Raw genomic sequence first — 27,080 nt, 5'->3', positions numbered from 1 at the left:
CTGCTGAGTTCCCCTTGGAGAGAACCATACGTCTTTGGAGCCCCAGAACATGCTGGCTGCGCAAGAACTAAGCACACTACTGTCTGAGAGGAGGCTGGTGGTGTGGTAGCACTAGTGAACCTCTCTTTTCTTTTGAGATGATGTTGTACATATACAGTGCTACATAACCGGCTCTAAGGGGGTAAGGGGGGTTCTGGCTCAACCCACCTAGCAGGATTCTTGCTGAAGACAGGCCAAGGGTAATCAGACATTAACTAGGGGATGGTGGAAGATAAGGAGCCCCATCGGATAGCAAGGTTGATCAGATATTGAGGATGGAGGGTTCATGCCACATTGATGTAGCAGGGCTCTTTGCTAAAACTGGGTTTTACAAGGAAGTGCACAGATGGGCCTAGGAGAAGTTTCAGAAGCCTGACTTAAAAGTCTGGCCAAGCAAAGACTATTTGTCAACATTCAGGACAGTTTCCTTAACATTAAAGTCCTAGAAATAGAAATGCTGGGTCACAGGATTTTTTATTTTTTGAGACAGGGTCTTGCTCTGTGGCCCAGACTGGAGTGCAGTGGTGTGATCTTGGCTAACTGTAACCTCAACCTCCCGGGCTCAAGCTATCCTCCCACCTCAGCCTCCCAAGTAGCTGGGACTACAGATGTGCACCACCATGCCCAGCTAATTTTTTTATTTTTATTTTTTTTTGTAGAGACAGGGTCTTGCCATGTTGCCCAGGATGGTCTCAAACTCCTGGGCTCAAGCCATCCACCCGCCTCAGCATCCCAAAGTGCTAGGATTACAGGTGTGAGCTGCTGCACCTGGCCTGGATTTTTGTGCAAATGGTTAGGCTTATTTATGTATGTGGGTTTATCACCCTTCTTCTTTACATTTTTTTTCTGGATTCTTATCATGCTTAAAATGGCTTTGCAGTCTCTGAGAACCTAAGCTTTCACACATCTTGGGGGAGACTGAATATTCTCTTGAGGGCCACTGAGGCAGCAGCAGTGACAAAAAATTGGAGGGTAAATTTGCAGGTGAAGTACAGAACTGGGAACATTCCTAGACCGAGAAGGACAGAACATTTTGCAGGAGGGGCGAGAAGCCAGATATAAGCCCTTCCCAGCACTGAGCAGGCCCTTCCTCCAGGTGGCACAGAGCCTCTAGGAGGCGGGAGAGGGATGGAAAGACAACCCACATGGCACACCCCCGAGGTTTGGGATTGGCTGGTGGGGTTGACACTGCTGAGGTTTAAGTAAGGAAGCAGAAGTAGGTAGGTGCTACTTCTGTTCCTTTCTTCATTCTTCCCCAGGCTCTCTGCTGACTCGGGTCAAGTGTAAGTGAGAACAGGTGTGAGTGAATGAGCCTGAGGGCTTCGGGTGGGTCGGGCACCGTGGTCCTTGGCCTCAGAGAAGGGAGGGCCTCGAGGTCTTCATCCTTCTCCTTAGCAGGAGGTGATGCGGCAGGGCCGAGACAGGGGAAGAAGGAGGGCCGTGGAGGGGTGGAGGGTCAGCCAAGATGGTGTGAGTTTTGGAGGGGGACACTATTTGAGTCCTGGAGGTATATGAAACTACCCATAGAGGACAGATGCCGGAGTCCTCAGTGGGGACCAGGGAAGGGTGGGACGGCCCGCGCTTGTCAGCGCCTGCCTCAGTGTGCATGTTCACTGGGCATCTTCTCATCAGCCCCTTCGCCCACGAGGTGAACACCGCAGAGCTGTGAGGGTGCTGTTCGCGTTCCAACGGTCGGGACTCTTTCTTCCGAGACTGAGAGTCAGTGGGTGGGTCCACCGACGGATCCTCCTGGGAGTTGAAGTGTGAGGAGGAGCTGGTGGGCTTCAGGCGGGTCGGGCAGCACAGTCCCTGGCCTTGGAGGAGGAAGGGCCTCAAGGTCGTAATTCTTTTCCTCACAGGTGGTGGCGCCGCCGTGACCTTGTGATTGTGTAACAGGGCCTGGGGGAGGGAGGAAGTTGGACCACGGAAGGGAGAGGGATCAGATGGAGCAAAACTTGCGGGTACTTTCTGAGGTAGCTTTGAGTCCCAGAGGCACCTGAAACTGCCGAAAGAGGACAAGTTTCTGAGTTCTCAGTGGGGACCTGGGGAGGAGGGGACCCGGGGTGGCTGTAGGTTAAAAAATCTCTTTATAATGGAATTCAGTTATGAAATTAAGTCGCTTTAGGAAAGACCCCATTTTTGGATCTAGGACTTGAAGATCACTTCTCTGCCAAGTTGGCTGTGGAAGAAACAAAGCAGTTTGCAGATAGATTTATTTGATGTGATTGGAAACCAGGCATAGTTATTATTAACTCAGGACCTGTTATGGAAATCTAGCAAAATTAAAAAAAAATTACAATCAGCAGATGGCCATGGAAAGAGTCGAGTATAATTACTTCTTTTTATTGCAGTCTTCAGTTCACGATCTTCTAGTTGCAGCGATGAGTGCACGAGTGAGATCAAGATCCAGAGGAAGAGGAGATGGCCAGGAGGCTCCCGATGTGATTGCATTCATGGCTGTGAGTACCTTTCAGTATCTTATTTCCATTGGCAGAAATGTATTTTTCTGAAAGAAAATAAAAAACATTGTTGAGCCAATATAGATCTGTTATATAAAGGACTTCCCTGCTGAAAATGGTTGCAAACTAAGTCACATGAATGAGACATTGAGCAAGGAGACTTATTTTCTCTTATTTTCTGGTATTGTCTGCATATGTATGTTGTTAAGAGTCTGGAAATAGTCCTTACAACTTTCCTATCAAGCTTATTAATAAATAATACAGCCCAGAAAAGATGAAAATGGGTTCCAGAATTATTGGTCCTTGCAGGTAACTTCTTAAAGTATTTTCTATATAGGAAGAATAATTTTTTCTTAAGAGTACTTACAGAAAGGATAGGAAAAACCTCTTCAGATATATTTGTGATCAGCTATCTTCACATAGTATGCATATTTGTGACTTCTATTGGCATGGTATTAATAACAATATTCTATTTGCATCTATTCTTCCCCACGTCCCAAAAGCCCCGTGAATCTCAGCAAGAGGAACCACCAACTGAGAATCAGGATATTGAACCTGGACTAGAGAGGGAAGGAACACCTCCTATTGAAGGTGAGAAGGGCATAGAGGAGCATTTCGTATTTCATGTATGATGTTATACTAGTTACAGGAATAAATAAACCATCCCCTAAAAATAGGCTGGAAACCTGTAACGTAATCCTTGGTAAGAAAACGGTGTAGTTTCAGCTGCTGTAGTCCTTCTTGTGATAAGTTTTCTCGTCAGCATTTTACTTATCCTGTATCTTAAGAGTTCTTTGGCATACTTGGAAAATACAATCCTTGCCAAGATTCTATATTAGCAAACACAAGGAAACTACATTAAATTTAGACAAAATTGTAAACTGTTTCATGAGTTAAACTTGTTTTTATTGGGATATTGTTTTTCTGGGCACAAGTCATTGCAATAAAAGTTTGAGCAAACCTAGATAAATTATGGTTAGCTCTTACAGAGCAATTTTTAGAAAACGTCATAATTCAAAGAAATAAAAATGTAAAATTCTTTTAGTTGCCGTTAAAAGTCTTCAATACTTTTGTCTTTCTGAACCGTAATCTATTTATCATAATCATGTATTCATTTTTAACTCTTTACTTAGGATTTAAAATGTAAGGAAAAGTTATCTAAATACAGTGAACTCCTGTATATTCTTCACCTTGATGCACTGATTGCTAGCATTTTGCCACTCATCTTTCTCTTTTTGCCATATCAATATATTATTGCTGAACCACTTGAGAGTAGTTTCAAATATCACAACTCTTTCCGCCGTAATTCAGTATGTATCTGCTAAAAATATGGATAATCTCTTAAAAACTTCAGAACAATTAACAAATTCAGGAAAATTAACTTTGAGAAAACAGCTAATATATAGTACGTTGCAGTTTTGTGAATTTGTCTAGGAATGTCCTTTATAGGGTTTTTTTTCCTGATCCAGTATCTAATGCAAGACCACTCATTGCATTTAGTTGTCATATCTCTCTGTTCTTCTTTAACCTGGAGGTGTTCCTCAGTCTTTCTTTGCCTATCATGACATTGACAACTAGAATCCAAACCAGTTGTTTTGTAAAATGTTCTTTCATTTTGGTTTGTCTCATGTTAATATTTTTGCAGACTTTTTTTCCCATTCATTTATTGGGGCTTACTAGGTACCGGGTAATGTACTTTATGCTGAGTATATAAATGAAATGATTTCTGTCTTGAGCTCACAATCCAATCAGGGAAATTCATATAAACAAATAACTGCTCTAATGAGTGATTTACCATAACAGAAGTATATGAAGATTGTGAAAGTGACAACTAAGTTGTCTTAAACAGTTGTAGGAAAAGAGAACTTCATAGTAGGGATATTCTTCCCCATTTTCTAGCAGAAAATTTCAATTGCACTCATGCATCTCATTTATTAGAATACTAGCCCACATGGCTTTATTTAATAACACTAATTTATGATTTACTGCTTACTTATATCAATAACTTTTTTATTTGTATAAGAACGTAAAGTTGAAGGTGATTGCCAGGAAATGGATATGGAAAACACTGGCAATGAGGATGGAGATGACCCTGGTGTAGAAGAGAAGACTCCACCTAATCTGGAGAATGCTAAGATTCCAGAAGCAGGTAAGTTATTCATTCAGAATGGAAGTCATGGGGTTACTCTTCTTCTATAATATGCTTTAATAACAAATCTCACATACAAAGATTATTTGAAAGGTAGTTCAGATACCAAATATTTGATTGAAAGACAGTGTCAGGGAAAAAAATGAATTAGGTCAAAGCCATGTTATTGAATTATGAAATATGAAAGTATTATTACTTTGGAGTAGAAATCTTCCAAAACTCAAAGCAAGTGATCAAATACTTTAAAAAGTATATACATTACTTAACATACCCCAGGGGCAACTGGGTATCTAAACAACACATAGTGTTGCTTTTTTAAAAAAAATGACTAGAATTGTTTATCACAAATTGCTTTTAGGCACTAACAAGTAAGATAGATCTTTATGTTTTGAATTTTCCAAGTTGGTTTGTTGGTTTTTTAAAATTGTGAGCTAGACTGAGAAACAGTAGCATTTTCCATCACATTTTAATGTCATCTATATGGTAGTGGCTTAAATAAACCAGTATGATCATGTATTTCTTTTTTTCTTTTATGGGGCATATTTGGTCTCTAACCATGTAATTTTTATCATCTAAACCAGGACACTTTTGAGAGGGAAAGGGAATGCTATGAATACAACATCAGGTTAACAGGTGCCAATGAGACAAATGGCCACCCTGTTATAAAGAGTCCACATAAAGATTTAACTAGGTCAATGAATTATTTTTGCACTTTTGCACACAAGAGACAAACCAAATGGAATGCCATTCTTTGACCTCTCTTTAGTCAGTTAAACAATTCCTTAGCTAATATATAATTAGTAGAGTGTTTTTAGTCAACACATTTGAGTGACACTATGTTTGCTTGCTTGTTTTTTGCTTCTTGGAGTTTTTGTTTGGTTGAAAACAAACGAACAAAACAAACTGAAATCGGTGGCTGTTTTTGCCCTCTACTTAAAATTATCTTTAAATGGGCTCATAGCATTTAATCTGTTCTGGCTTGAGAAGTCTTTGTTTCCTCATACCACTCGAGTGATGCATTTTAAAAATGAGTACACATATGCCCGAAAATGTACATTAGCATAGAAGTCTACGCAGTGGTTAGGGTTCTGGTTTTAATTTCACCTTAAAAAACCAAAACTAGTGTTCTTTGTGTGCTTTTAGCATCATTTCAGTGAAGTTTTGCTAAGTAATGGACTCCACTGTTATGTTTATGTTTTAGGAGATGAGCAGCCATGAGTTAAAAAGAAGACAAGCTGAAGCTACACACATGGCTGATGTCACATTGAAAATGTGACTGAAAATTGGAAAATTCTCTCAATAAAGTTTGAGTTTTCTCTGAAGAAGTCATACGTGTCTTTTGTAAAATCTATTCCTAGGAAGTTGATACTATTGTAGATGGTATCTTTAGAAAAATCCTTGTGTTCTGTTTACAGCTGGTATGTATTTTTGTATACTGATTTTGTGTCAGGCAATGTTGCTAAACTTGCTTATTCTGTTGGTTTATCTCTACATCCTTTTGGACTTTCTCCATACATAATCATACAACATGTAAATAATGATAATTCTGTTTTTTTCCTTTTGAAGATTTATACTTTCATTTCTTCTCCTTATGACACTGGCCAGACCCCTCCAGTACAATGTTGATTAGAAGTGATGATGGTGTAAATTCTTGTCATATTCCTGATGTCAAGGGGGAAACCTTCAACATTTAACTATGATAGGTTTTAAAAATATATGTAGATTCCTTCTACAGGTTAAGTATAGCTAATACAAAGTCCTCCAAAATCTGAAACTTTTTGAGTGCCTCCACGATGCTCAAAGGAAGTGCTAATTTCAGACTTCAGATTCTCAGATTGTGGATGTTGAACCAATAAGTATGATGGAAGTACTCAAAAATCTGAAACAGCATTTCAGAGATGGTATACTCAACCTGTATTAGATTAAGCACTTTTCAAAAAGATATCAGTTTTCTAAGAGCACTCTTCATGGGCTTTGGGGTGCTGCTGCCCACTGCCAGCAGCTGCTTGGCACAGCAATTCCAGAGGCCCCTCAGCCCCATGCCTGACCCCCTCTCCCTGCTGGCAGCTCCACAGGCTTCCTTTCACTTCCACCTGATGCCCACCCAGGGCCACTGACAGGGCTTAAGGGCCTTGGGACCTGAGTACTTACCATGCTTACCATGAATATATGTTGAATTTTATCAAACACTTGGTCTGCGTCTATTGAGGTGTAGGCCATTTCTCCATGAAGCCATTAACATAGCATTCCTAGAATAAGATCAATTTGAGTTGTGATATATTGTTCTTTTATGTATTACTGGCTCCTTTTCCTAATGTTTTGTTTAGGATTTTTGCACTTTTGTTCATGAGATTGACCTATAATATTTTAATACATGCTCCATTCAGGCCTTGGTATCAAGGGTATTCTAGCTTCATAATATGAGCTAGGATGTATATTCTCCTTTTATTTTTCTCATATGATTACCTAACATTGGAATTCTTTCTTAAATGTTTGATAGAATTTGCCAGTGAAGCTATCTGGGTCTGGAGTTCTGTTTGTAGGGAAGTTTAAAATTGAATCAATATCTTTAGTCATTTTGGGACTATTTCAATTTTCTGTTTCTTCGCTTTGGTTTTATTTTTCTAGGACTTTGTCCATGTTATCTAAATTTTTCTTATACAAAATAGTCCATAATATCCTCTTCTTATCCTCTTAATGCCTGTTTTCTCTTGTATTCTTTTTTCTTCTTCTTCTTCTTTTTTTGAGATGGAGTTTCACTCTTCTTGCCCAGGCTGAAGTGCAGTGGCACAATGTGTCTTGGCTCACTGCAACCTCTGCCTCCCAGGTTCAAGCAATTCTTCTGCCTCAGTCTCCTGAGTAGCTGGGATTACAAGCGCCCACCACCATGCCTGGCTAATTTTTGTATTTTTTTTTTTTTTAGTAGCAATGGAGTTTCGTTATGTTGGCCAGGCTTGTCTCGAACTCGTGACCTCAGGTAATCCACCCGCCTCAGCCTCCCAAAGTGCTAGGATTACAGGTGTTAGCCACCGTGCCCAGCCTCTCTTGTATTCTTGATCAAGGTTAGGGTCTTTTCAAACTAAACTAACTTTTGACTTTTTGTTTTATATTTTGCTAATTTGGGCTCTCATGTTTATTCTTTTACTTTGTGTTTAATTTGCTGTTTTTAACTCCTTGAGATAGATATTTAGCTCATTAATTTTCAGTCTTCTTTTTAATGTATACTTCATAACTTTCTCTCTATTGAGGGCTTTAGCTGCATTCCACAGGTTATGATATATAGTATTTTTGTTATTTAACTCAATATTTTCTAATTCACATTATTTCTTTGAATGATAGATTACTTAGAAGTGTATTTCTTCCAAACATTTGAACACTTTGTAGCTGTTGTTGTGTTACACAGTATAGATAACTGATAATATCTGTTTACAAAAGATACAACCAAAACATAAAAATTTACAGAAGTTGAAAGTAAAAGGATGGACACAATATATTCTGCACAAAATAATTAGCCTTTAACAAATGAGCATTACTAGGGATAAAAAGGAGTATTTCACAAAGAAAAGGTTCAATTCACTAGGAAGATTTAATTTTAATTATGAGTGTAATGTGGCTTCAAAATATGCTGGGAAAATTGGCAGAATATGAGAAGAAGTTGGTAACTGAGAGAACAAGCGGACAAAAAGCAGTAAGGAGCTGGGGCTCTTCCCTACTGGAAAACTAAGCACTTGGCTTTGTCTGCCTTTAAGGTAGCCTAGCACTGATTCCTACCCTGAGGAGGGGCTGTGGAGCAGACCTGCTAGAGGGTTCCTGGTCTTTCCTTTGGGTTTTACTCCTCCCAGTCCATCACTAGGTATTGGAATTGTTATAGGTTTGCAAGGAAATCTAGTACAACCTGGATATCATTTTTAGTTTCTGCATGTGCCATCTGGGGGCTAGAGAGAGGTGGCAGATGGAAGCAAAGGGCTGGGTGCCCTTAATAAACCCGGTGTGTCATGACAGCAAGGAACTAGTTTTAGAGATTCATTGCAAGCCGAAAAGGGCAGACATTTATTGAAAGGATGCTGGACTGCTTCAAGATTACTCAGGAGGGGTGGGGCCCAGGGTGACTCTTAGCTGTATGGGAACCAGGCATCCTCCTTTCAAGGGCTCCTGACTCTTGAGGACCAACTCCTGCTGCTAACCCTAGGAGGCCTCCTGGTCCTCTCAGTGGAGGAAGAGGCCAGGTGGAGGGTTGATGTCTAGTGGTGAGCAAGGAGAATGTTGCTATAGGGTGTAGTCAAGCAGCACAGCCGCACAAGCCAGACAGCGTGCACTAGGCCATGGCCAGCCACCACCAGGACTCGGGGACTGGGCTCTTCCTAGAACACTCTCTCTCTTCATATCTATGTCCTGATGCCTGCCATGGGCTGCACTCTCTGGGACCAGCAGCTACAGCCTGACACCCCCGAGCCACGCCCAAGATCTGAGCCACTTGCTCTGGGCACATTCCTTGTGGGCTTGGGGTGCTGCTGACCAATGCCAGCAGCCCCTTGGCACAGGGGTTCCCAGAGGCCCCTCAGCCCCATGCCTGACCCCCCTCCCTGCTGGCAACTCCACAGGCTTCCTTCCACTTCCACCTGCTGCCCACCCAGTGATGCTGCCAGGGCTTAAGGGTCTTGGGACTGTGTCCTGTAGTTCATGCTCCCTCTCAGCTGTAGGAGAGGTACCAGCTGTAGGGATGGCTTTGTCATGCCTCGTCCCTCTAGCTGGCCTTAGAGAGAAGAGCTGAATTGTGCCCCCAGGCTGCTCAGTGTCTGCTGGGTCAAGAGGACAGCTGCCAAGCTGTCAACTCACCCATGGCCTTAGGAGCCCAGGAGGAGACAAGGAGCAGGCCCAGACTCTGCAGAGCACTGATAAGATGGGCCAGGGATGCACCTCTCCATGCCCAGTGGCCTTGGGAGCCACAACCCCTCTGGAACTGGGGGCCAGGACTGCCCAGAACTGCAGCTGGAGCTTCATCCTTTTCAGGAAGGGCAGGACCTTGGGTGGGAGGGAAGACTGGGACAGGGCTGGAGGCAGGCTCGGCCACTGAAATGATGGAGGGGACATTTAATGGCCTCAGAAACATGTCTGGATGTGGCACCTGCTTGACCCCCAGCCCTGTAGTGGCTGGGGGAAGCCTGCATGGATGAGGGGAAGAATAAGGGAGGAAGGTCAGAGTTGTACAAGGAGATGCAAAACCTGTACTCCACGACCACTGTGTGAGGCACAATGTACTATCCCAGAAGCCTTTGCTGAAGTGTAGTGGACAGTACCCTGGATGGGGATCAAAAGAACTGAGTTGGCTTTCAGTTCTACTTCTGAAAAGCTTTGCATAATGACATGTAGATGATCTTTGAGTCTCAGCTTTGTTGGTTGTAAAATGCAAATAATTCCTCCCTCCCAAGATTCCATATAGACTGAGATAAAAAATGTGAATGTGCAAAGTAAACAGCTAGGCCTGTCCTAAAGGCACTGTGAATGTTGGTTGCATCCAAATCTGATTTTTGTCTGGGACCAGGGTTAGGGGCCAGAATACACCAGAGGTGAGGGCCAGCCTCCCTGAGAACCATCAACAAACTTACCCCACATCCCATTATACCTCCTCACCCCCTGCAGCCTGTCAACTTCCCCCATCTCCCACACTCACTGTCACCTGGGGCTCTGGTGCACCAGAGGACACTACTTCCTCCCTGGTACACAGGTGAGTGCAGCCAGTGTCATATCCAAGGCCTATAAATGAGGTCCACAGGCAAGAGCCATCCCAGCCCACATCTGATGCCCAAGATGCAAAACTAAGTGGAAAAAGCACTGTAGAACAGTATGTGGATATGGTCTTGTTTATGTGTGTGTGTAAGATATAGGTATAAAATATGCTTGCATATTCATAGGAAATTTATGGAAGAATACACAAAAATTGTTAACAATGGTTATTACTAGTTTTACAGGGATGATAAATAGGGAGGGGTGAGGACTGTATTTTTACTAATCATTATCATTTGAATATTTTTGCCATGAACATGTGCTACTTTTATAATTTAAAAAACCTTAAAATCAAAAGATATAGATAATAATATGTAGATATAGGTAGATGATCGATGTACAATAGTGGGAGATAAACGATATAAAATAGCTAAAAGCTAAACCATTCAGGTATCTCTGTGCATTGGTTTCCTCACATGAAATGGCACCTGTTTCATAGGATTATTGTGAGGATTAAATGACTTCATACGTTTAAGTCCTTGGAACGGTGCCTGGCACACAGTAAGTGTTCAATAAATGTTCCCCTTTTTAGGCTAACACTGGTGTGGAGGTGGTGGAGGAAGACAGGCTGGCTCAATGGGATAATCTCTTTCGCCATCTTGTGGTCAGTGGAGCACAGGCTGCATAGTAACATTAATGCCAATTAGCAGTGTGGGTTCGCTTTGCATGTTTTCAGTCCTCTTCATAGGTAAGTGTAGCAGTTCAGGCATTAGTGGGATGGAGGACGTAGGACTTTTAAAATTGAAAAAGAGCTTAAAGAAATAAACAAATAACTTTACAAATGGGTAGCCAGAATGGGACTTAGAGACCCCTATTCTAGTCATCTTTGATAGCAGATGCTCCTGATCCCTAGCCCTGTCAGTGTCAAAAAGAAAGTAAATTGGCCAGTACCTGGTTTTTTTTTTTTCAGGTTCCTCTTTTTCTGTCAGGCTTCTTAGTTGCATCAACAGAACCAATTTTAGCTTGCTTTCGCAGAAGGGCTTTTTGAACAGCTATTAGTTAGCTCTGGGAAACCTCCAACAAGCTAGAGAATCTGGTTTGGGAGCTAGGTTGCCACGAGTTGCAATCCTACCTCCTCTGGAGACAGGCGCTGCTGAGGCTGAGTCCAGGACCATGGCACTAGGATATCTTTTACAGTTGCTTGTGAAAACTCAGTGTCTCTCCGCCACGATCTGCCACTGTCTGCAGGCATGGCTTCTACTACTCTGATTTCCATTGGTCTCTTCATGTGTTTCTCCTGATCTAAAATCTGCATGGGGAACATCTAACTGGTGGAGCCTATGGCTCACGCCTCTGCTGTAGGCTGAGTTCTGGTTTCCGTCTTAGGGAGGAAGGACTCTTAATGCAGGGCTTCTTCAAACTTTAGAAGGGATATTCAGAAGAGCCTGGGTAGGGCAGGGGACGATGATGCTCTGACTTCGGGGAAAGGGCATTGAGCATGTGTGCTTCAGAGTCCCATGTCCCTTCTCTAGGTCCTGTCTATCTAGCTGTAGGTTCTACATATGACCCAGGCAGTACTGGGAATCTAGGTCTATTTGATTCAGTGGCAGGCCGGACATGGTGGCACATGCCTGTAATCCCAGCTACTCAGAAGACTGAGGTGGGAGGATGGCTTGAGTCCAGTAATTTGAAGCAGCAGTGAACTATGATCATGCCACTGCACTCCAGCCTGTGTGACAAAGCAAGACCGTGTTTCTCAAGAAAAAATTGGTGGGCAGACTCCATATTGATTATTGGTGGACAGATCACAGTGATAACAGATGGGAGGGTTTTCTTTGGACAGGGAACTGCACGCGGGGAGTGGGGCACAGAGGCCATGGCTGACTGCTTTACCATTGTATTCAACAGCAGCCAGCTTGGTGCCTCAACACATGACTGAAAGAATGGTGGAATAAAAGAACAAACTAAGCTGGCCACCTTTCATTTGTAGTTGTAAAATTTCACTGACACTTAGGGTCCCTAATTTCAGAAGAAACCTAAGAGATGTGTTTTGGAGGTGTCTTGTTAGATAAGGGAGATCAAGAAAGGTAACTCCACTCATACCAAACTATGCCTTCATGTAGGGTTTCTGACTCCCCTCCAAGAGGTGACTCCCCTCCACATTTAGTGTCGCCATTCAGAGGGAAAGAGCAATCAAGTGTGTGCTACAAGGTTCTACAGTTCACCATCCACACATTTTCTGTTTTTGTTTTTTTTTTGAGCAGAGTCTCACTTTGTCATCCAGACTGGAGTGCAGTGGTGAGATCTCAGCTCACTGCAACCCCTGTCTCCCAGATTCAAGCGATTCTCCTGCCGTAACCTCCTGAGTAGCTGGGATTACAGGCATGCAGCACCACATCTGGCTAATTTTTGTCTTTTTAGTAGAAATGGGGTTTCACTACGTTAGCCAGAATGATCTCTAACTCCTGACCTCCGGTAATCCACTGACCTTGGCCTCCCAAAGTGCTGGGACTACAGGTGTGAGCCACTGAGGCCGGCCCATCCAGATATTTTCTTAAAACAATTCTGCACTTAGGATATATTTCCAGGAGAAATAGATGAAATATTCCCATAGTGGAATTGCTTGAAACTGTTGGGCCTCAAGGCCTATTGGAATTGAACTTTGACCTCCAGCAGGTGGCTTAGCCTGTGGCCTTCATATTTGCTTTTATGAATCAATGATGGCAAATGCCCATCTCTGGCCATGCCAGCTGAAAGGCACAGACCACCAGAGGGAGCAGGTGTGCCTCTTCCATGGTTGAACATGGCACTTCCTGTTTGCCACCCCCCTCAACCTGCCCTGTTCTGGAAAACACCACTGTTGCCTAGCAACAGGGAAGCTAGTCATCCAGGGCCCCATGTTTCTATCAGTCACCAACCCAAGTGAGACATGGAATGTAAAGGCCTGGCTTCAGATCACATCTACTGTAGCATTTTGGAATTGCTGGCCACTCAAAATGTGGCCTGTGATTCTTTAACATTTCAGGGGTCCCCCAGACCACACAGACATTCAGTGAATTAGCTAGGACTCATGAGACTCAATATGTTATTGTACTCGTGGCTGTTATTACAGCAAAAGGTTGTACAATATGATCAGCAAGAAATAAAAAGAACAGTGGGGTCTGGAGAAGTCCATGCACAGGCTGTGAGGGGGCTCGCCAAGCACATTCTTCCCCACAAATGAAAATGCATAATGTGTGGGTAATGTTGTGTCCAAGGAAGCTCACTCAGTGTCCCAGATTTTTATTGGGGTCTGGTCATTAGGTACCCCCTGCCTACTATGTACCCAAATTCCAGACTCTTGGAAGGAAAGCACGTGTTCAGAATAAACTACATTGTTGGTACAAACTGGTTAGGCACTGTGAACCACCCTTCTCAATTAGGGAACATGTCAAGTGCTGTCTTAGTTTTCTATTGCTTCCATGATAAATGATCATAAACTTAGAGGCTTAAACTATACAAATGTATAATCTAACAGTTTTGTAGGTCAGAAGACCAGCATAGGTCTCTGGGCTGAAATTAAGCTGTTGGCAGGGTTGTGTTCCCTTCTAGAGGCTCTAGGGGAGAATCCATTTCCTGCTTATTCCAGGTTGGCAGAATTCAGTTTCTTGACATTGTAGGACAGAGGTCCCTGTTTCCTTATTGGCTGTCATCTGAGGGCCATTCTCAGCTTTTATAGGCCACCACATTCCTTAGCTTGTGGCCTTTTCCTCCATCTTCAAAGCCAGAACGTGAGTAGAATCCTTCTCAAGTCACTTCTCTGGCCACAGCTGGAAGAGGTTCTCCACATTTAAGGACTCCTGTGATTGAATTGGGTACACCCAGTTAATCCAGGATAATCTTCTCATCCCAAAGCCCCTACCCTTAATCATGTCTACAAAATTCTTTTTGTCATGTAAAGTAACATATTCATAGGTCCCAGGGATTAGGACATGGACATCCTTGTGTATCCAGTATTTTGCCTACCATGAGTGCCAAGTTCCTAGATGCCAGCCAAGGGTCTTCTAAAGATAACAGTCTCAGGGATGCTATGTTAACTCTTTTCTGCATACTCATGCATGTCTAAAGGAAGGCGGCATCATGAGTGATAATGGATAGCCTCTTCCAATAGCTTGTAGCCCCTATCATGCTTATAATGTGTTGGACTTCATAAACAACTGGACCCAGGGCTCAGCCCACAAAGATGCCTTATAACCCAGATTCCAGTATGGCATACACATTCTGACCTTGGGACTGCACAGTGCTATCCCTTCCATGCTTCAACCTGGATAGGAGCCAAGGCCTAGGAAACTGTTAGGTCATGTTCACTCAAGCATAGGGCTTGACAGAAAATATATTTCAGTTTAAATTCTTAGCTATGTACCAAGAGCAACTTACTTGTTCTCCGTAAGTCTCATTTCCTCATCTGCTTCTGGATATAACACACTATCTTATAGATTTAAATGGGAGAATACATACAATGCATGTATGTGTAAGACAATGCTTTCCATATCACAACGGCTAGTGTGCTAGGAGATGGAACATCCAGTAGGAAGGAAAACAAGACTAAAGTCTCCTGTTTCAATATGGAGCTTCCTTTTAGGGGGAGAAATAAGAGAAGAGGCAAAGGTTCACTTTTAGGATCTGCCTGGGTCATTCTTTTTTTCCTGAGCTTATCACTTTATTGACAAACCTATTTCTCCTTCTTCCTGTGAAGGTGTGATATTGTGAATTATTAACATTTGTTTTTCATCCCAAGCTCCAGCTTGCCCTTGTACTCTTGGTCCTGCTGCAGATGACAGGCCCAAGGCTTCTGCCCCAGGGTAGAGTTATTTCAGCAGAGATGCAAATAGAAGCAAAGAGCCCAAGATCAGCTTTTAAGTCACAGAAGAGATTTCAGAAAATGTCCACTGAGAAAATATAACTGAAAGAAAGGCTTTTTGAGTTGGAAGACCTGAGTATCAAGAGCTAAGGACCTGGCCTATCAACAGGAATACAAGGATACATGGTTTGTCCAAGGTACTTCCAGCCATCTCAGACCAGATGAAGCTCCCACACACTAAAGGGAGGGCTGACACGGAGGCAGAGAGATACTGATGACATTCAAGGCCGGGGATTTCAACCTCCATTTCAGACTATGCTGAAGTCTTAAGGAGAATCTCTCTCTCTCTCTCTCTCTCTCTCTTTCTCTCTCTCTCTCTCTCTCTCACACACACACACACACACACACACACACACACACACACTTACCACACTCACTCACTGTCTCCTCTCCCTGCTCCCGACTGGATTTGGGTTCCCTTTCATCTCCAAGTGTCACAGTGATATTTCCTGGAAGGCTAGAAAGGCCACTCAATTAGCTTTCAGTCTGGGCCTTGGGATTGAGGAAAGAAAAGAGAATCTGTGGTGTTTACAGACACTAGCACCATCCATTAGAGCAGGAAAAGTTAGAAACCAAAGGCTTGTATCAAAGACTTGAAGTTTTCCTATGTGGGTCTTCAGAAAACCACATTAGGGCCTCTGAGAAAAAAGACACTGTGGTACTGGCTTGGTGGTGTTAATCAAGTAAAGACCTCATTCCTCCCATTGCTGGAACAGCCAAAAGATCTCCTGACAGCAAGGTGACAATGTTCAGATAACAACAGGTGAACAAAATAGCCCTACATACCCGGAGACAGAGCCGTTCACTGAGAGTCATTGGGTTTTCCATTTCAGTGCAAGGGTGCCTAGCCAATGCAGTGAGCAAAGGATGATGTCAAGATTGAATTTTCAGGGATCAAAATTGGAGCAGGTCAAAATCATTAACAACTTGGTGATGCTCAATCCCTTCTGCCTGCAGCTACTAACACTGCATGGCTCCTAATTTAACAACCCTCTGAATTTTGGGGAAGCTTTCTGAAACCACTAAAGAAAACAAATAACATGCCTTGAGAGCAGTGTGTATTATGGTTAAAAGCAACTGACTATTGTTCCTCCATCTGAGTTGCATGAATGCACATCAGGGGAACCATAAAGTCCCATTGAATTACAGGCAAATGTACTACACCAGGTGCTTTTCGTGCATTTTTCAGGGGAGAAGAGATACAGTGTGATCAGATTCTCCAAGGGGTCTGAGTCTTAAGCCACTATTGCAATGGGGACTCTTGGATTTGTGCTTTATTAACTGTGTATCCTATCAACATTCATTTATAACCCTCAGGTCATACCTTTCCTGCCTGTAGAGTGGAAAAAAAATCAACAAACAATATCAAGCCCACAACATTATTGTGGGGAATTAATGAAAAGATACTTTATAAATAAGTTGATTTTTAAATGAGACATTCATGTGTTCCCTTCCCTACCCCCTAATAAATAGCTCTACTAAATAAAGAGCAATTGGTTAACATTTTGGATATCAGAGATACGTATTTTTAAAAAATGTATGTGTACATAGTTTATATATGTGGCATAATGATGTGTCCAATCCTGTATGTTTTCAAGAATCATTTTCATCAATTATTTGGCATTGTGTGCTTTAAAATAATGATGATGATAATGATGATGATGATAATGATAATTCCTTGCACTTGCGTAGCCAGTAGTCCTCTCATTTACCTCATCGGTTGTTGACAAAGCCTTCCTCTTACTCTTGTAAATGAAATGAGGCTATTGCTGGGTCCGCAGTGTTTGGTTGCCATGGTTTAAATTCGTTTCATAAGCTGTTGCTTGGCAATCCCACGCGTCAGCTGGCTTTTTTTCCTCAGCACTCTCGCCACACGCTGTCTGAAGTATAATGAGACTGAGGCTAGGCAAAGGAGGATGGCAGTCCTCAAGCACTTTCCATCCTCCCACACAACACTGTTTGTTACCATGATGCTTGATAAATGTGTTAAAAGCAGAGCAGTGAAGTGGTTGCAAACACGGAATTTAGACTCACATAGACCTGGGTTCAAGTTCTGCGTTGGGATTTGGCTCAGTGTCTCCTTTGGTCATTCACCTAGAAACCCGAGTCTCAGTTTCCCCATGTATCAAGTGAGAGATGATAATATCCAGCACCTGGAGTGGATGTGAGAATTGGAGGAAAAAATTCATTTAAAGTACCTGCACACTGTAGGTGCTCAGTAGCTGTGACCTGTACTACTAAGAGTCATGGGAGTTAGTGGAACTATAACTTTCCTTGTTCTGTAGTAAAATGCTCTGATGTAGCAGTCAGTTTGGACTTAATTCGTATAGTTGTGGCCCACTTTCTTTTATACATAGTATGAGTGGGCTCACTGCAAATCCATAGAGTAAAACAGAAATTTATAAATAAACTATCAGGATCGAGGAAAAGACTGGAGTGTTGTGACTAAAGGAAGACAAGCAGAGATGCTGCAGACAGAATCTATCAATAGGTGTCCACTCCAGGTAGTGAGTGGGTTGGCACTGTGCATTCAAAGGGGCTGTCATGGGGGAAGATTGTCTCCTCCCTAGACAAACAAATACCCACAGGCAGTGGTGTGCGGGTAAAACAGCTCTCAGGGGTTGAAAAGCCTTGATTCGTAGCATTTGCCTATTTCCGTGGTGTAAATACTCATACTATGGCCAATTTCAAACTACCAATGTGATGCCATTGAAGAGAATGTGGAGTTGGAAAGCAATGCCCACAATTGGCTCTCGAGTCCATCAGAGCCTGCTTCAGCACAAAACTAATCCCTTCCCTAGGGGCAGCTTCATTGTTTGTTGTTGTTGCTTTCTTTCTCATTTGTGGACATTTCCAACAAGCTCTTGTATTTATAGCAGTTTAGGGAGGTCAGTTCTCAGGATTGCTCTTCTAGGCCTTTGATTTTCCCTGATTGGAAGCATATGGCTGAAGAAATATCCTTTGTTCTATTGTGCAGGCCCATCCAACATCTCCATAGGCTGACTTAAGCACCCTTTCTGGCTTAGGATCAGAAGCCCATAATCTTTGCAGGATCCAGGGGAGACTTGGGAGCTAGGAATTACCTAGATGAAAATCTTAATCAAGGCAGTATCTTCTCCCAAAGTTATTTCATCATTTTAAATAACCCAACTCACATACTGCTGTCATAATAGTCTCTCATATTCATTGTAGCATTCTCAGTGCTACAATGCATATGACCTTACTATGTTTATATTAGTCACCAACCAGTTTCAAAATGAATCCCTTTTTAAATTCATTCATGCCACTGTAAAGCTGCTTCATCTAATATGACTTCAGTGTAGTTGTCTGATTCTGATAGCTGGAGTAAACAAACTGTGTGTTTGAATTCCATTCTGGACTGAACAGTTTCAAGTGTCAGTCAGTGATGCTCATTTATAAGAACAGGCACATTGGCCAGCTTTCAGTGAAAATATGTTGCATGTGTTTTACATTTTACTTGGTCCATAATTTGTATTTCCTTCCACTTCATATCTGACAATATCCAGTTAATTGGCTTCTACAGATAGAGTGCCCAAAAACATAGTGTCTTCCCTATGAATCAGCTGAAAAATATCAGGATGTTTATGAGGCAGCAGAAGAGAAAATTAGATATAAACCCCACAACTTTCTAAGGAGGGTAGGCCCTGTTAACAGGAGATTTTTTGGGGGTGGGGTTAGATACAAAGTCATGAACCTCAATATAATTAATGACCTGTCACAGGTCTGAAGAGAGTGTTCAGTAGTGAGTGGACTGTACGAATTTGAATATAGAAGCTGGAAGACACTTAAACTTCCCAGCAAAAGCAAGATCTCTGATGGAGAGACCAAAGCCAGGGAAAATGGAAGCCTGTTTGGGAGACGGTGCAGGGAGTCAGCGGAGGGGGATCTGATCAGTGGAGACTGAAAAGAAGGATTTGGGAGAAGAAATAACGTCTAATGGGGACTTTCTAGTTAAATTCTGTGCGGGGAAATGCTCTTAATACATCTCCCGTGGGAAATTTTCATTTAATTCTACAGTGCTCACTGTTTAGTGGGCATGGATTCTCTATGGTGAATGTGAATAAAATTGTGTTCCAAGATTTAGATATGGAGAAAAACAAAGCCCATGAGTCAGGTTAGCAGACATGTGGCTTATATACTCTTGTGTGAATGAAGGGACATCTTTGCATAGAAAGATCTCATGTTCACAATTCACTTACCAGGTAGCGGCAGGGGATGGTGGGTATTTACTGTGCCCAGCTGGAGGACTGTAGGTTCGGGAGGCTTGGGGGGAGGACGGAAATGGAGTTTCTCTAATGAGAGCCTACACGGTCCTGGAACTCCTCCTCATGCTGACCGCTCAGAAGTGCCCCACCAAATTCTGCCCATAATTCTGCTGGGGATGGTCTCATCAGATCCAGAAGAGTGGCTTATAAGCAAGAATAAGCATACATTTTCTCTTAAGAAACCAGAGCATTTTCTTGTAAATCTGTTTTAGTTCATTGTAAATTCTGGATATCAGCCCTTTGTCAGATGCGTAGGCTGCAAAAATTTTTTCCCATTCTGTTGGTTGACGATTTACTCTATTGACTGTTTCTTTCGCCGTGCAGAAGCTGTGGAGTTTGATTAGGTCCCATTTGTCTATTTTGGCTTTTGTTGCCAATGCTTTTGGTGTTTTGGTCATAAAGTCCTTGCCTACACCTATGTCCTGAATGGTTTTGCCTAGGTTCCTTCTAGGGTTTTTATGGTGTTAGGTCTTATGTTTAAGTCTTTAATCCATCTGGAGTCAATTTTAGTGTAAGGTGTCAGGAAGGGGTCGAGTTTCTGCTTTCTGCATATGGCTAGCCAGTTTTCCCAACACCACTTATTGAACAGGGAATCCTTTCCCCATTGCTTGTTTTTATCAGGTTTGTCAAAGATCGGACGGTTGTAGATATGTTGTGTTGCCTCCGACGCCTCTGTTCTGTTCCATTGGTCTATATCTCTGTTTTGGTACCAGTACCATGCTGTTTTGATTACTGTAGCCTTGTGGTATAGTTTGATGTCTGGTAGTGTGATGCCTCCCGCTTTGTTCTTTTTGCTTAGAATTGACTGGCTATGCGGGCTCTCTTTTGGTTCCATATGAAGTTTAAGGTGGTTTTTTCCAGTTCTGTGAAGAAGGTCATTGGTAGCTTGATGGGGATAGCATTGAATCTGTAAATTACTTTGGGCAGTATGGCCATTTTCACGATATTGATTCTTCCTAACCATGAACATGGAATGTTTCTCCATCTGTTTGTGTCCTCTCTTATTTCGTTGAGCAGTGGTTTGTACTTCTCCTTGAAGAGGTCCTTTACGTTCCTTGTTAGTTGTATTCCTAGGTATTTTATTCTCTTTGTAGCAATTGTGAATGGCAGTTCGTTCTTGATTTGGCTCTCTTTAAGTCTGTTATTGGTGTATAGGAATGCTTGTGATTTTTGCACATTGATTTTGTGTCCTGAGACTTTGCTGAAGTTGCTTATCAGTTTCAGGAGATTTTGGGCTGAGATGATGGGGTCTTCTAGATATACAATCATGTCATCTGCAAATAGAGACAATTTTACTTCCTCTTTTCCTAATTGAATACCTTTTATTTCTTTTTCTTGCCATTCAAAAATGGGTGAAGGATATGAACAGATACTTTACAAAAGAAGACATACATGAGGCCAACAAACATATGAAAAAATGCTCATCATCACTGGTCATTAGAGAAATGCAAATCAAAACTACATTGAGATACCATCTCACGCCAGTTAGAATGGCGATCATTAAAAAATCTGGAGACAACAGATGCTGGAGAGGATGTGGAGAAATAGGAACACTTTTACACTGCTGGTGGGAGTGTAAATTAGTTCAACCATTGTGGAAGACAGTGTGGCGATTCATCAAGGACCTAGAAATAGAAATTCCATTTGACCCAGCAATCCCATTACTGGGTATATATCCAAAGGATTATAAATCATTCTATTATAAAGACACATGCATACGTATGTTCATTGTGACACTGTTTACAATAGCAAAGACTTGGAACCAACCCAAATGCCCATGCATGATAGACTGGACAGGGAAAATGTGGCACATATACACCATGGAATACTATGCAGTCATAAAAAACGATGAGTTTGTATCCTTTGGAGGGACATGGATGAACCTGGAAACCATAATTCTCAGCAAACTGACACAGGAACAGAGAATCAAACACCACACGTTCTCACTCGTAGGCGGGTGTTGAACAATGAGAACACATGGACACAGGGAGGGGAGCATCACACAGTGGGGTCTGTTGAGGGGGACTAGGGGAGGGACAGTGGTGGGTAGGGAGTTGGGGAGGGATAACATGGGAGAAATGCCAGATATAGGTGATGGGGATGGAGGCAGCAAACCACATTGCCATGTATATACCTATTCAACAATCCTGCATGTTTTTCACATGTACCCGAAAACCTAAAATGCAATTAAAAAAAAAAAAGAAAGAAAACATTGAAAAGATAAATGTATTTATTCAATGGGAAAAAAAAAAAGAAACCAGAGTAAACAATTATTTTATTATCCATTATCTTTCTTGGTCACTTTGGACTGCTGTAATAAATTACTATAGAATGGGTGGCTTAACAATCAAACATTTACTTCTCACAGTTCTGGAGGCTAGGAAGTCCAAGATCAAGGCGCCAGCAGATCCTGTGTCTGGTGCGGGGCCACTTTCTGGTTTGCAGATGGCTATCTTCTCATTGTATCTCACAGGGTGGAGAGTAGTAAAAGCTCTCTGGAGTCCCTTTTATGAGGGCACTAATTCTATTCACGAAGGCTCCACTCTCATGTCCTAATCCCCTCCCAAAGAACCCACCTCCTCATTTCATCACATTAGGAGTTAGGATTTCCACATATGAGTTTGAAAGGGGACATAAACATTCAGTCCATAACACCAATGTTTTTCAAATATTTTAAAATGTTGTATACCAAAAGGAAGCTCAGAGACTTTTACCCTTAATTTTTTTTTTGCATTTAAGCTTTCGTGTCCAATGATTTAAATATTGGTGAAAAGTGAGGATGCAATTTTTTATGTACCATGAAAAAGTCTTAAAACTTCTCAAGTTTTCTTTTATATGTTGGACAAATTTTCAGATCCAAAAAGAGTTTATTTCTAATTTATTTTCAGAAAATTTTGCCTCACTGCCTTTTTATAAAATCCAAAATTTTGTCTCCAGCTATGATTTATTTGGAAACTAATTTTTTGAAAAAGAATAAGGAGGGTTGTGGCCAAAATAACTTGGTGGCTATCTACGATTCATGCTCTCTTTCCATGGCATGGAATTGTTGATAGGAGAAGCTGCCCAGCCATAGATTACAGTTCTCAGTGCCCCCTCTCCGCCACTCCAGGTGACTAGTACTTGCCAGTGGAGTATGAGAGTTACTACATGGCCAATAAGAGGCTGTAACCCACTCTCGAGGGAATTAATTGATTCCTGTGGAAAACAATCCATTCCCTCTAGGAACTAATTCAGTCTTGCAAGAGTGAGAACTCACTACTGGGAGAATGGCACCAAGCCATTCATTAAGTATCTGCCTCCATGACCCAAACACTTCCCACCAGGCCCTGTCTCCCCACACTGCCACACTGGGGATTAAACCTCAACGTGAGTTTTGGTAGGGACAAACCAACCACATTCAAACTATAGCAGTACCTGAAATGCCTTAATAGGGGCTCCTCAGGATAAGAATAAGTTGTTGTGGGTAGTTGTCTGAAAGGACACCAGTCTTTGTGTTTGTAGTAGCAAATACTCTTCCTATAAGAGTATTCTTATAGGAAGAACTTTATTTTGATCAGTATGCATATCAGTCAAAATTCAGTTGCATATAGCAGAAATTACTCTAGCTATTTTAACGGGATATGGATTTAACATAGGGAGTAAGGTGCTTACAAAATCACCAAAAAGGCTTGAAGGAGCAACTTCCAAGCTCGGAAATGACTGCTAAAACAACAAAAGAACCGCCACACCAGAAAAATGGCTATCTCTGCCACAATCAGAAAGGTGGGAAATCAGGAACTTTTTTTTTTCCTGACAGCTGGGTTCAGAATCAAACCATGTTACCCCACATCCTAGGATTGGATTAAGGACTCTGCCACCACAGCTGTTGGCTCTAGGAACGTGCCACCTTTGCTGTGATTCTGAAATCAGAAATGGAAACTGTTACTGAATCTGTTATCCCAGAGCCACCCCATGCCTGCTAGATCCACAGCAGTGAAATTGAAGCCTCTCCCATTACTACCTCTCTCCCCAATTGACTAGATTTTGAAAGATAATTCCCACATGAGTAAAACTGATTAGTAGAATCTAAATTGCGTCTATTGCCATGTTTCAGAGGAGTAATGGAGTTTTTAGCTTTCTAGCCTGTGTCATAAAGGAAGACACACTAGAGAGGGCTTAGAGGAGATGTTTAGCAAGCTAATTATAGACTTCACCACCAGTCATTCCCTATCTAGAAACAGACCCTCATCCCTGACCCTGACCCTCCAAGACTGGCCTTTCATGATATGAAACAGGCCCAATGAGACAAAAGCTTCAATTTTGAAAGCACCAAAATAGCAACATAATGTCACTGGACTGGGAAACATTATGCTGAGAAAACCTGGATTGATGTAAGTGATATGCACAATCAAAAAATATAACAAGGCCAGATCTGTAAAATGAATATTATTGTCTGAAATAGAAACTAAAATTTGAAAAATCATATTTGAGAAAAAAGTGCCTTAAAAAGTTGTAACATCAAGCAACACTATATATTTTTAAAGACACCAACATATCTAGGACATATTTCAAATACATTTAGAGTATTTGTCTGTGTTACAGAGAGGACAATGAGAATAGGGATTTTGAGTAAAAGAGAAAAAATAAATAAAAAAGAGAATAGCCTGTGTTGACTGATGATAAAAGTGTGCCATGATCTGTACAGTATGAATAGCTCAACTCCTGATTTTGTGATATCTAAATAGGATACATAAAACTTACCAAAAGTTAAGTTACTGCACAGCAAAGGAAACAATCAACAAAGTGAAAAGGCAACCTACTGAATGGAAGAAAAGATTTGCAGACCGTACATCTAATAGAGGTTAATATCCAAATATATATAAGGAACACACACAACACAATAGCAAAACAACTAAACAGTCTAATTAAAAAAGGGCAAAGGACTTTAATAGACATTTCTCCAAGGAAGACATAAAAATGGCCAGCTGGTATATGAAAAATGCTCAACATCACGAGCCATCAGGGAAACGCAAATCAAAACCACAATAAGATAGCACCTCACACTTGTTAAGATGGATACTATTTTTTTATATTTATTTATTTGTTTATATTTTGTTGCACTTTAGGTTTTAAGGTACATGTGAAGAACATGCAGGATTGTTGAATAGGTATATACATGGCAATGTGGTTTGCTGCCTCCATCCCCATCACCTATATCTGGCATTTCTCCCATGTTATCCCTCCCCAACTCCCTACCCACCACTGTCCCTCCCCTAGTCCCCCTCAACAGACCCCACTGTGTGATGCTCCCCTCCCTGTGTCCATGTGTTCTCATTGTTCAACACCCGCCTATGAGTGAGAACGTGTGGTGTTTGATTCTCTGTTCCTGTGTCAGTTTGCTGAGAATTATGGTTTCCAGGTTCATCCATGTCCCTACAAAGGATACAAACTCATCGTTTTTTATGGCTGCATAGTATTCCATGGTGTATATGTGCCACATTTTCCCTGTCCAGTCTATCATGCATGGGCATTTGGGTTGGTTCCAAGTCTTTGCTATTGTAAACAGTGTCACAATGAACATACGTATGCATGTGTCTTTAAAATAGAATGATTTATAATCCTTTGGATATATACCCAGTAATGGGATTGCTGGGTCAAATGGAATTTCTATTTCTAGGTCCTTGATGAATCGCCACACTGTCTTCCACAATGGTTGAACTAATTTACACTCCCATCAACAGTGTAAAAATGTTCCTATTTCTCCACATCCTCTCCAGCATCTGTTGTCTCCAGATATTTTAATGATCACCAAACTGGTGTGAGATGGTATCTCATTGTGGTTTTGATTTGCATTTTTTCATATGTTTCTTGGCCTCATCAAGATCTTCTTTTGTGATGTGTCTGTTCATATCCTTTGCCCACTTTTGAATGGGTTTGTTTGTTTTTTTCTCATAAATCTGTTCCAGTTCTTTGTAGATTCTGGATATTAGCCCTTTGTCAGATGGGTAGATCGCAAAAATTTTTTCATATTCTATTGGTTGCTGGTTCATTCTAATGATTTTTTCTTTTGCTGTGCAGAAGCTCTGGAGTTTAATTAGATCCCAATTGTCTATTTTGGCTTTTGTTGCCAATGCCTTTGGTGTTTTAGTCATGAAGTCCTTGCCTATGCCTATGTCCTGAATGGTTTGCCTAGGTTTTCTTCTAGGGTTTTTATGGTGTTAGGTCTTATGTTTAAGTCTTTAATCCATCTGGAGTTAATTTTAGTGTAAGGTGTCAGGAAGGGGCCCAGTTTCTGCTTTCTGCACACGGCTAGCCAGTTTTCCCAACACCATTTATTAAACAGGGAATCCTTTCCCCATTGCTTGTTTTTGTGAGGTTTGTCAAAGATCAGGTGGTTGTAGATGTATGCTGTTGCCTCCGAGGCCTCTGTTCTGTTCCATTGGTCTATATCTCTGTTTTGGTACCAGTACCATGCTATTTTGATTACTGTAGCCTTGTAGTATAGTTTGAAGTCAGGTAGCGTGATGCCTCCAGCTTTGATCTTTTTGCTTAGGATTGTCTTGGCTATGCGGGCTCTCTTTTGGTTCAATATGAAGTTTAAGGTGGTTTTTTTCCAGTTCTGTGAAGAGGGTCATAGGTAGCTTGATGGGGATAGCGTTGAATCTATAAATTACTTTGGGCAGTATGGCCATTTTCATGATATTGATTCTTCCTAACCATGAACATGGAATGTTTCTCCATCTGTTTGTGTCCTCTCTTATTTCGTTGAGCAGTGGTTTGTTGTTCTCCTTGAGGAGGTCCTTTATGTTCCTTGTTAGTTGTATTCCTAGGTATTTTATTCTCTTTGTAGCAGTTGTGAATGGCAGTTCATTCTTGATTTGGCTCTTTTTAAGTCTGTTATTGGTGTATAGGAATGCTTGTGATTTCTGCACATTGATTTTGTATCCTGAGACGTTGCTGAAGTTGCTTATCAGTTTCAGGAGATTTTGGGCTGAGACAATGGAGTCTTCTAAATATACAGTCATGTCAGTGGTGTGCGCCTGTAGTCCCAGCTACTCGGGAGGCTGAGGCAGGAGAATTGCTTGAACCCAGGAGGCAGAAGTTGCGGTGAGCCGAGATCGCACCATTGCACTCCAGTCTGAGTAACAAGAGCGAAACTCCGTCTCAAAAAAAAAAAAAAATATATATATATATACAATCATGTCATCTGCAAATAGAGACAATTTGACTTCCTCCTTTCCTAATTGAATACCCTTTATTTCTTTTTCTTGCCTGATTGCTCTGGCTAGAACATCCAATACTATATTGAATAGGAGTGGTGAGAGAGGGCATCCTTGTCTCATGCCAGATTTCAAAGGGAATGCTTCCAGTTTTTGCCCATTCAGTATGATATTTGCTGTGGGTTTGTCGTAAATACCTTTTATTATTTTGAGATACATTCCATCAATTCCTAGTTTATTGAGAGTTTTTAGCATAAAGGGCCGTTGAATTTTGTCGAAAGCCTTCTCTGCATCTATTGAGATAATCATGTGGCTTTTGTCTTT

General features: G+C 41.7%; 1 protein-coding gene across 2 annotated transcripts; it reads left to right on the top strand.

The window, feature by feature from the left end:
• The first annotated feature begins 1,222 nt into the window (after positions 1-1,222).
• PAGE4 (PAGE family member 4) lies at positions 1,223-6,269 on the top strand. 2 transcript variants are annotated; one of them, XM_012471567.2, is made up of 5 exons: positions 1,223-1,259; positions 2,391-2,498; positions 3,002-3,089; positions 4,522-4,647; positions 5,849-6,269. In XM_012471567.2, exons 2-5 carry the CDS (start codon positions 2,421-2,423, stop codon positions 5,863-5,865), a joined length of 309 nt encoding a protein of 102 aa, XP_012326990.1. In that variant the 5' UTR covers positions 1,223-1,259; positions 2,391-2,420; the 3' UTR covers positions 5,866-6,269. The 2 variants fall into 2 exon arrangements, with proteins under 2 accessions (XP_012326990.1, XP_012326989.1); XM_012471566.2 differs by having other exon boundaries at positions 1,252-1,322.
• Positions 6,270-27,080: the final 20,811 nt, after the last annotated feature.

The sequence above is a fragment of the Aotus nancymaae genome, unplaced genomic scaffold (genome assembly GCF_030222135.1).
Source record: "Aotus nancymaae isolate 86718 unplaced genomic scaffold, 86718_ANA_hifiasm-v0.15.2.pri h1tg000058l, whole genome shotgun sequence".
NCBI lineage: Eukaryota > Metazoa > Chordata > Mammalia > Primates > Aotidae > Aotus > Aotus nancymaae.
Note: the sequence above shows the minus strand (reverse complement) of the source record. Positions and strands in the feature narration are given on the sequence as shown.

Excerpts from the sequence above, each read along its gene's own strand:
- PAGE4 (XM_012471567.2), top strand. The coding sequence starts at position 2,421 with ATGAGTGCACGAGTGAGATCAAGATCCAGAGGAAGAGGAGATGGCCAG. Across the intron at positions 2,499-3,001 it reads ATGTGATTGCATTCATGGCT|CCCCGTGAATCTCAGCAAGA; the intron begins GTGAGTACCTTT and ends ACGTCCCAAAAG. Across the intron at positions 3,090-4,521 it reads AGGAACACCTCCTATTGAAG|AACGTAAAGTTGAAGGTGAT; the intron begins GTGAGAAGGGCA and ends TATTTGTATAAG.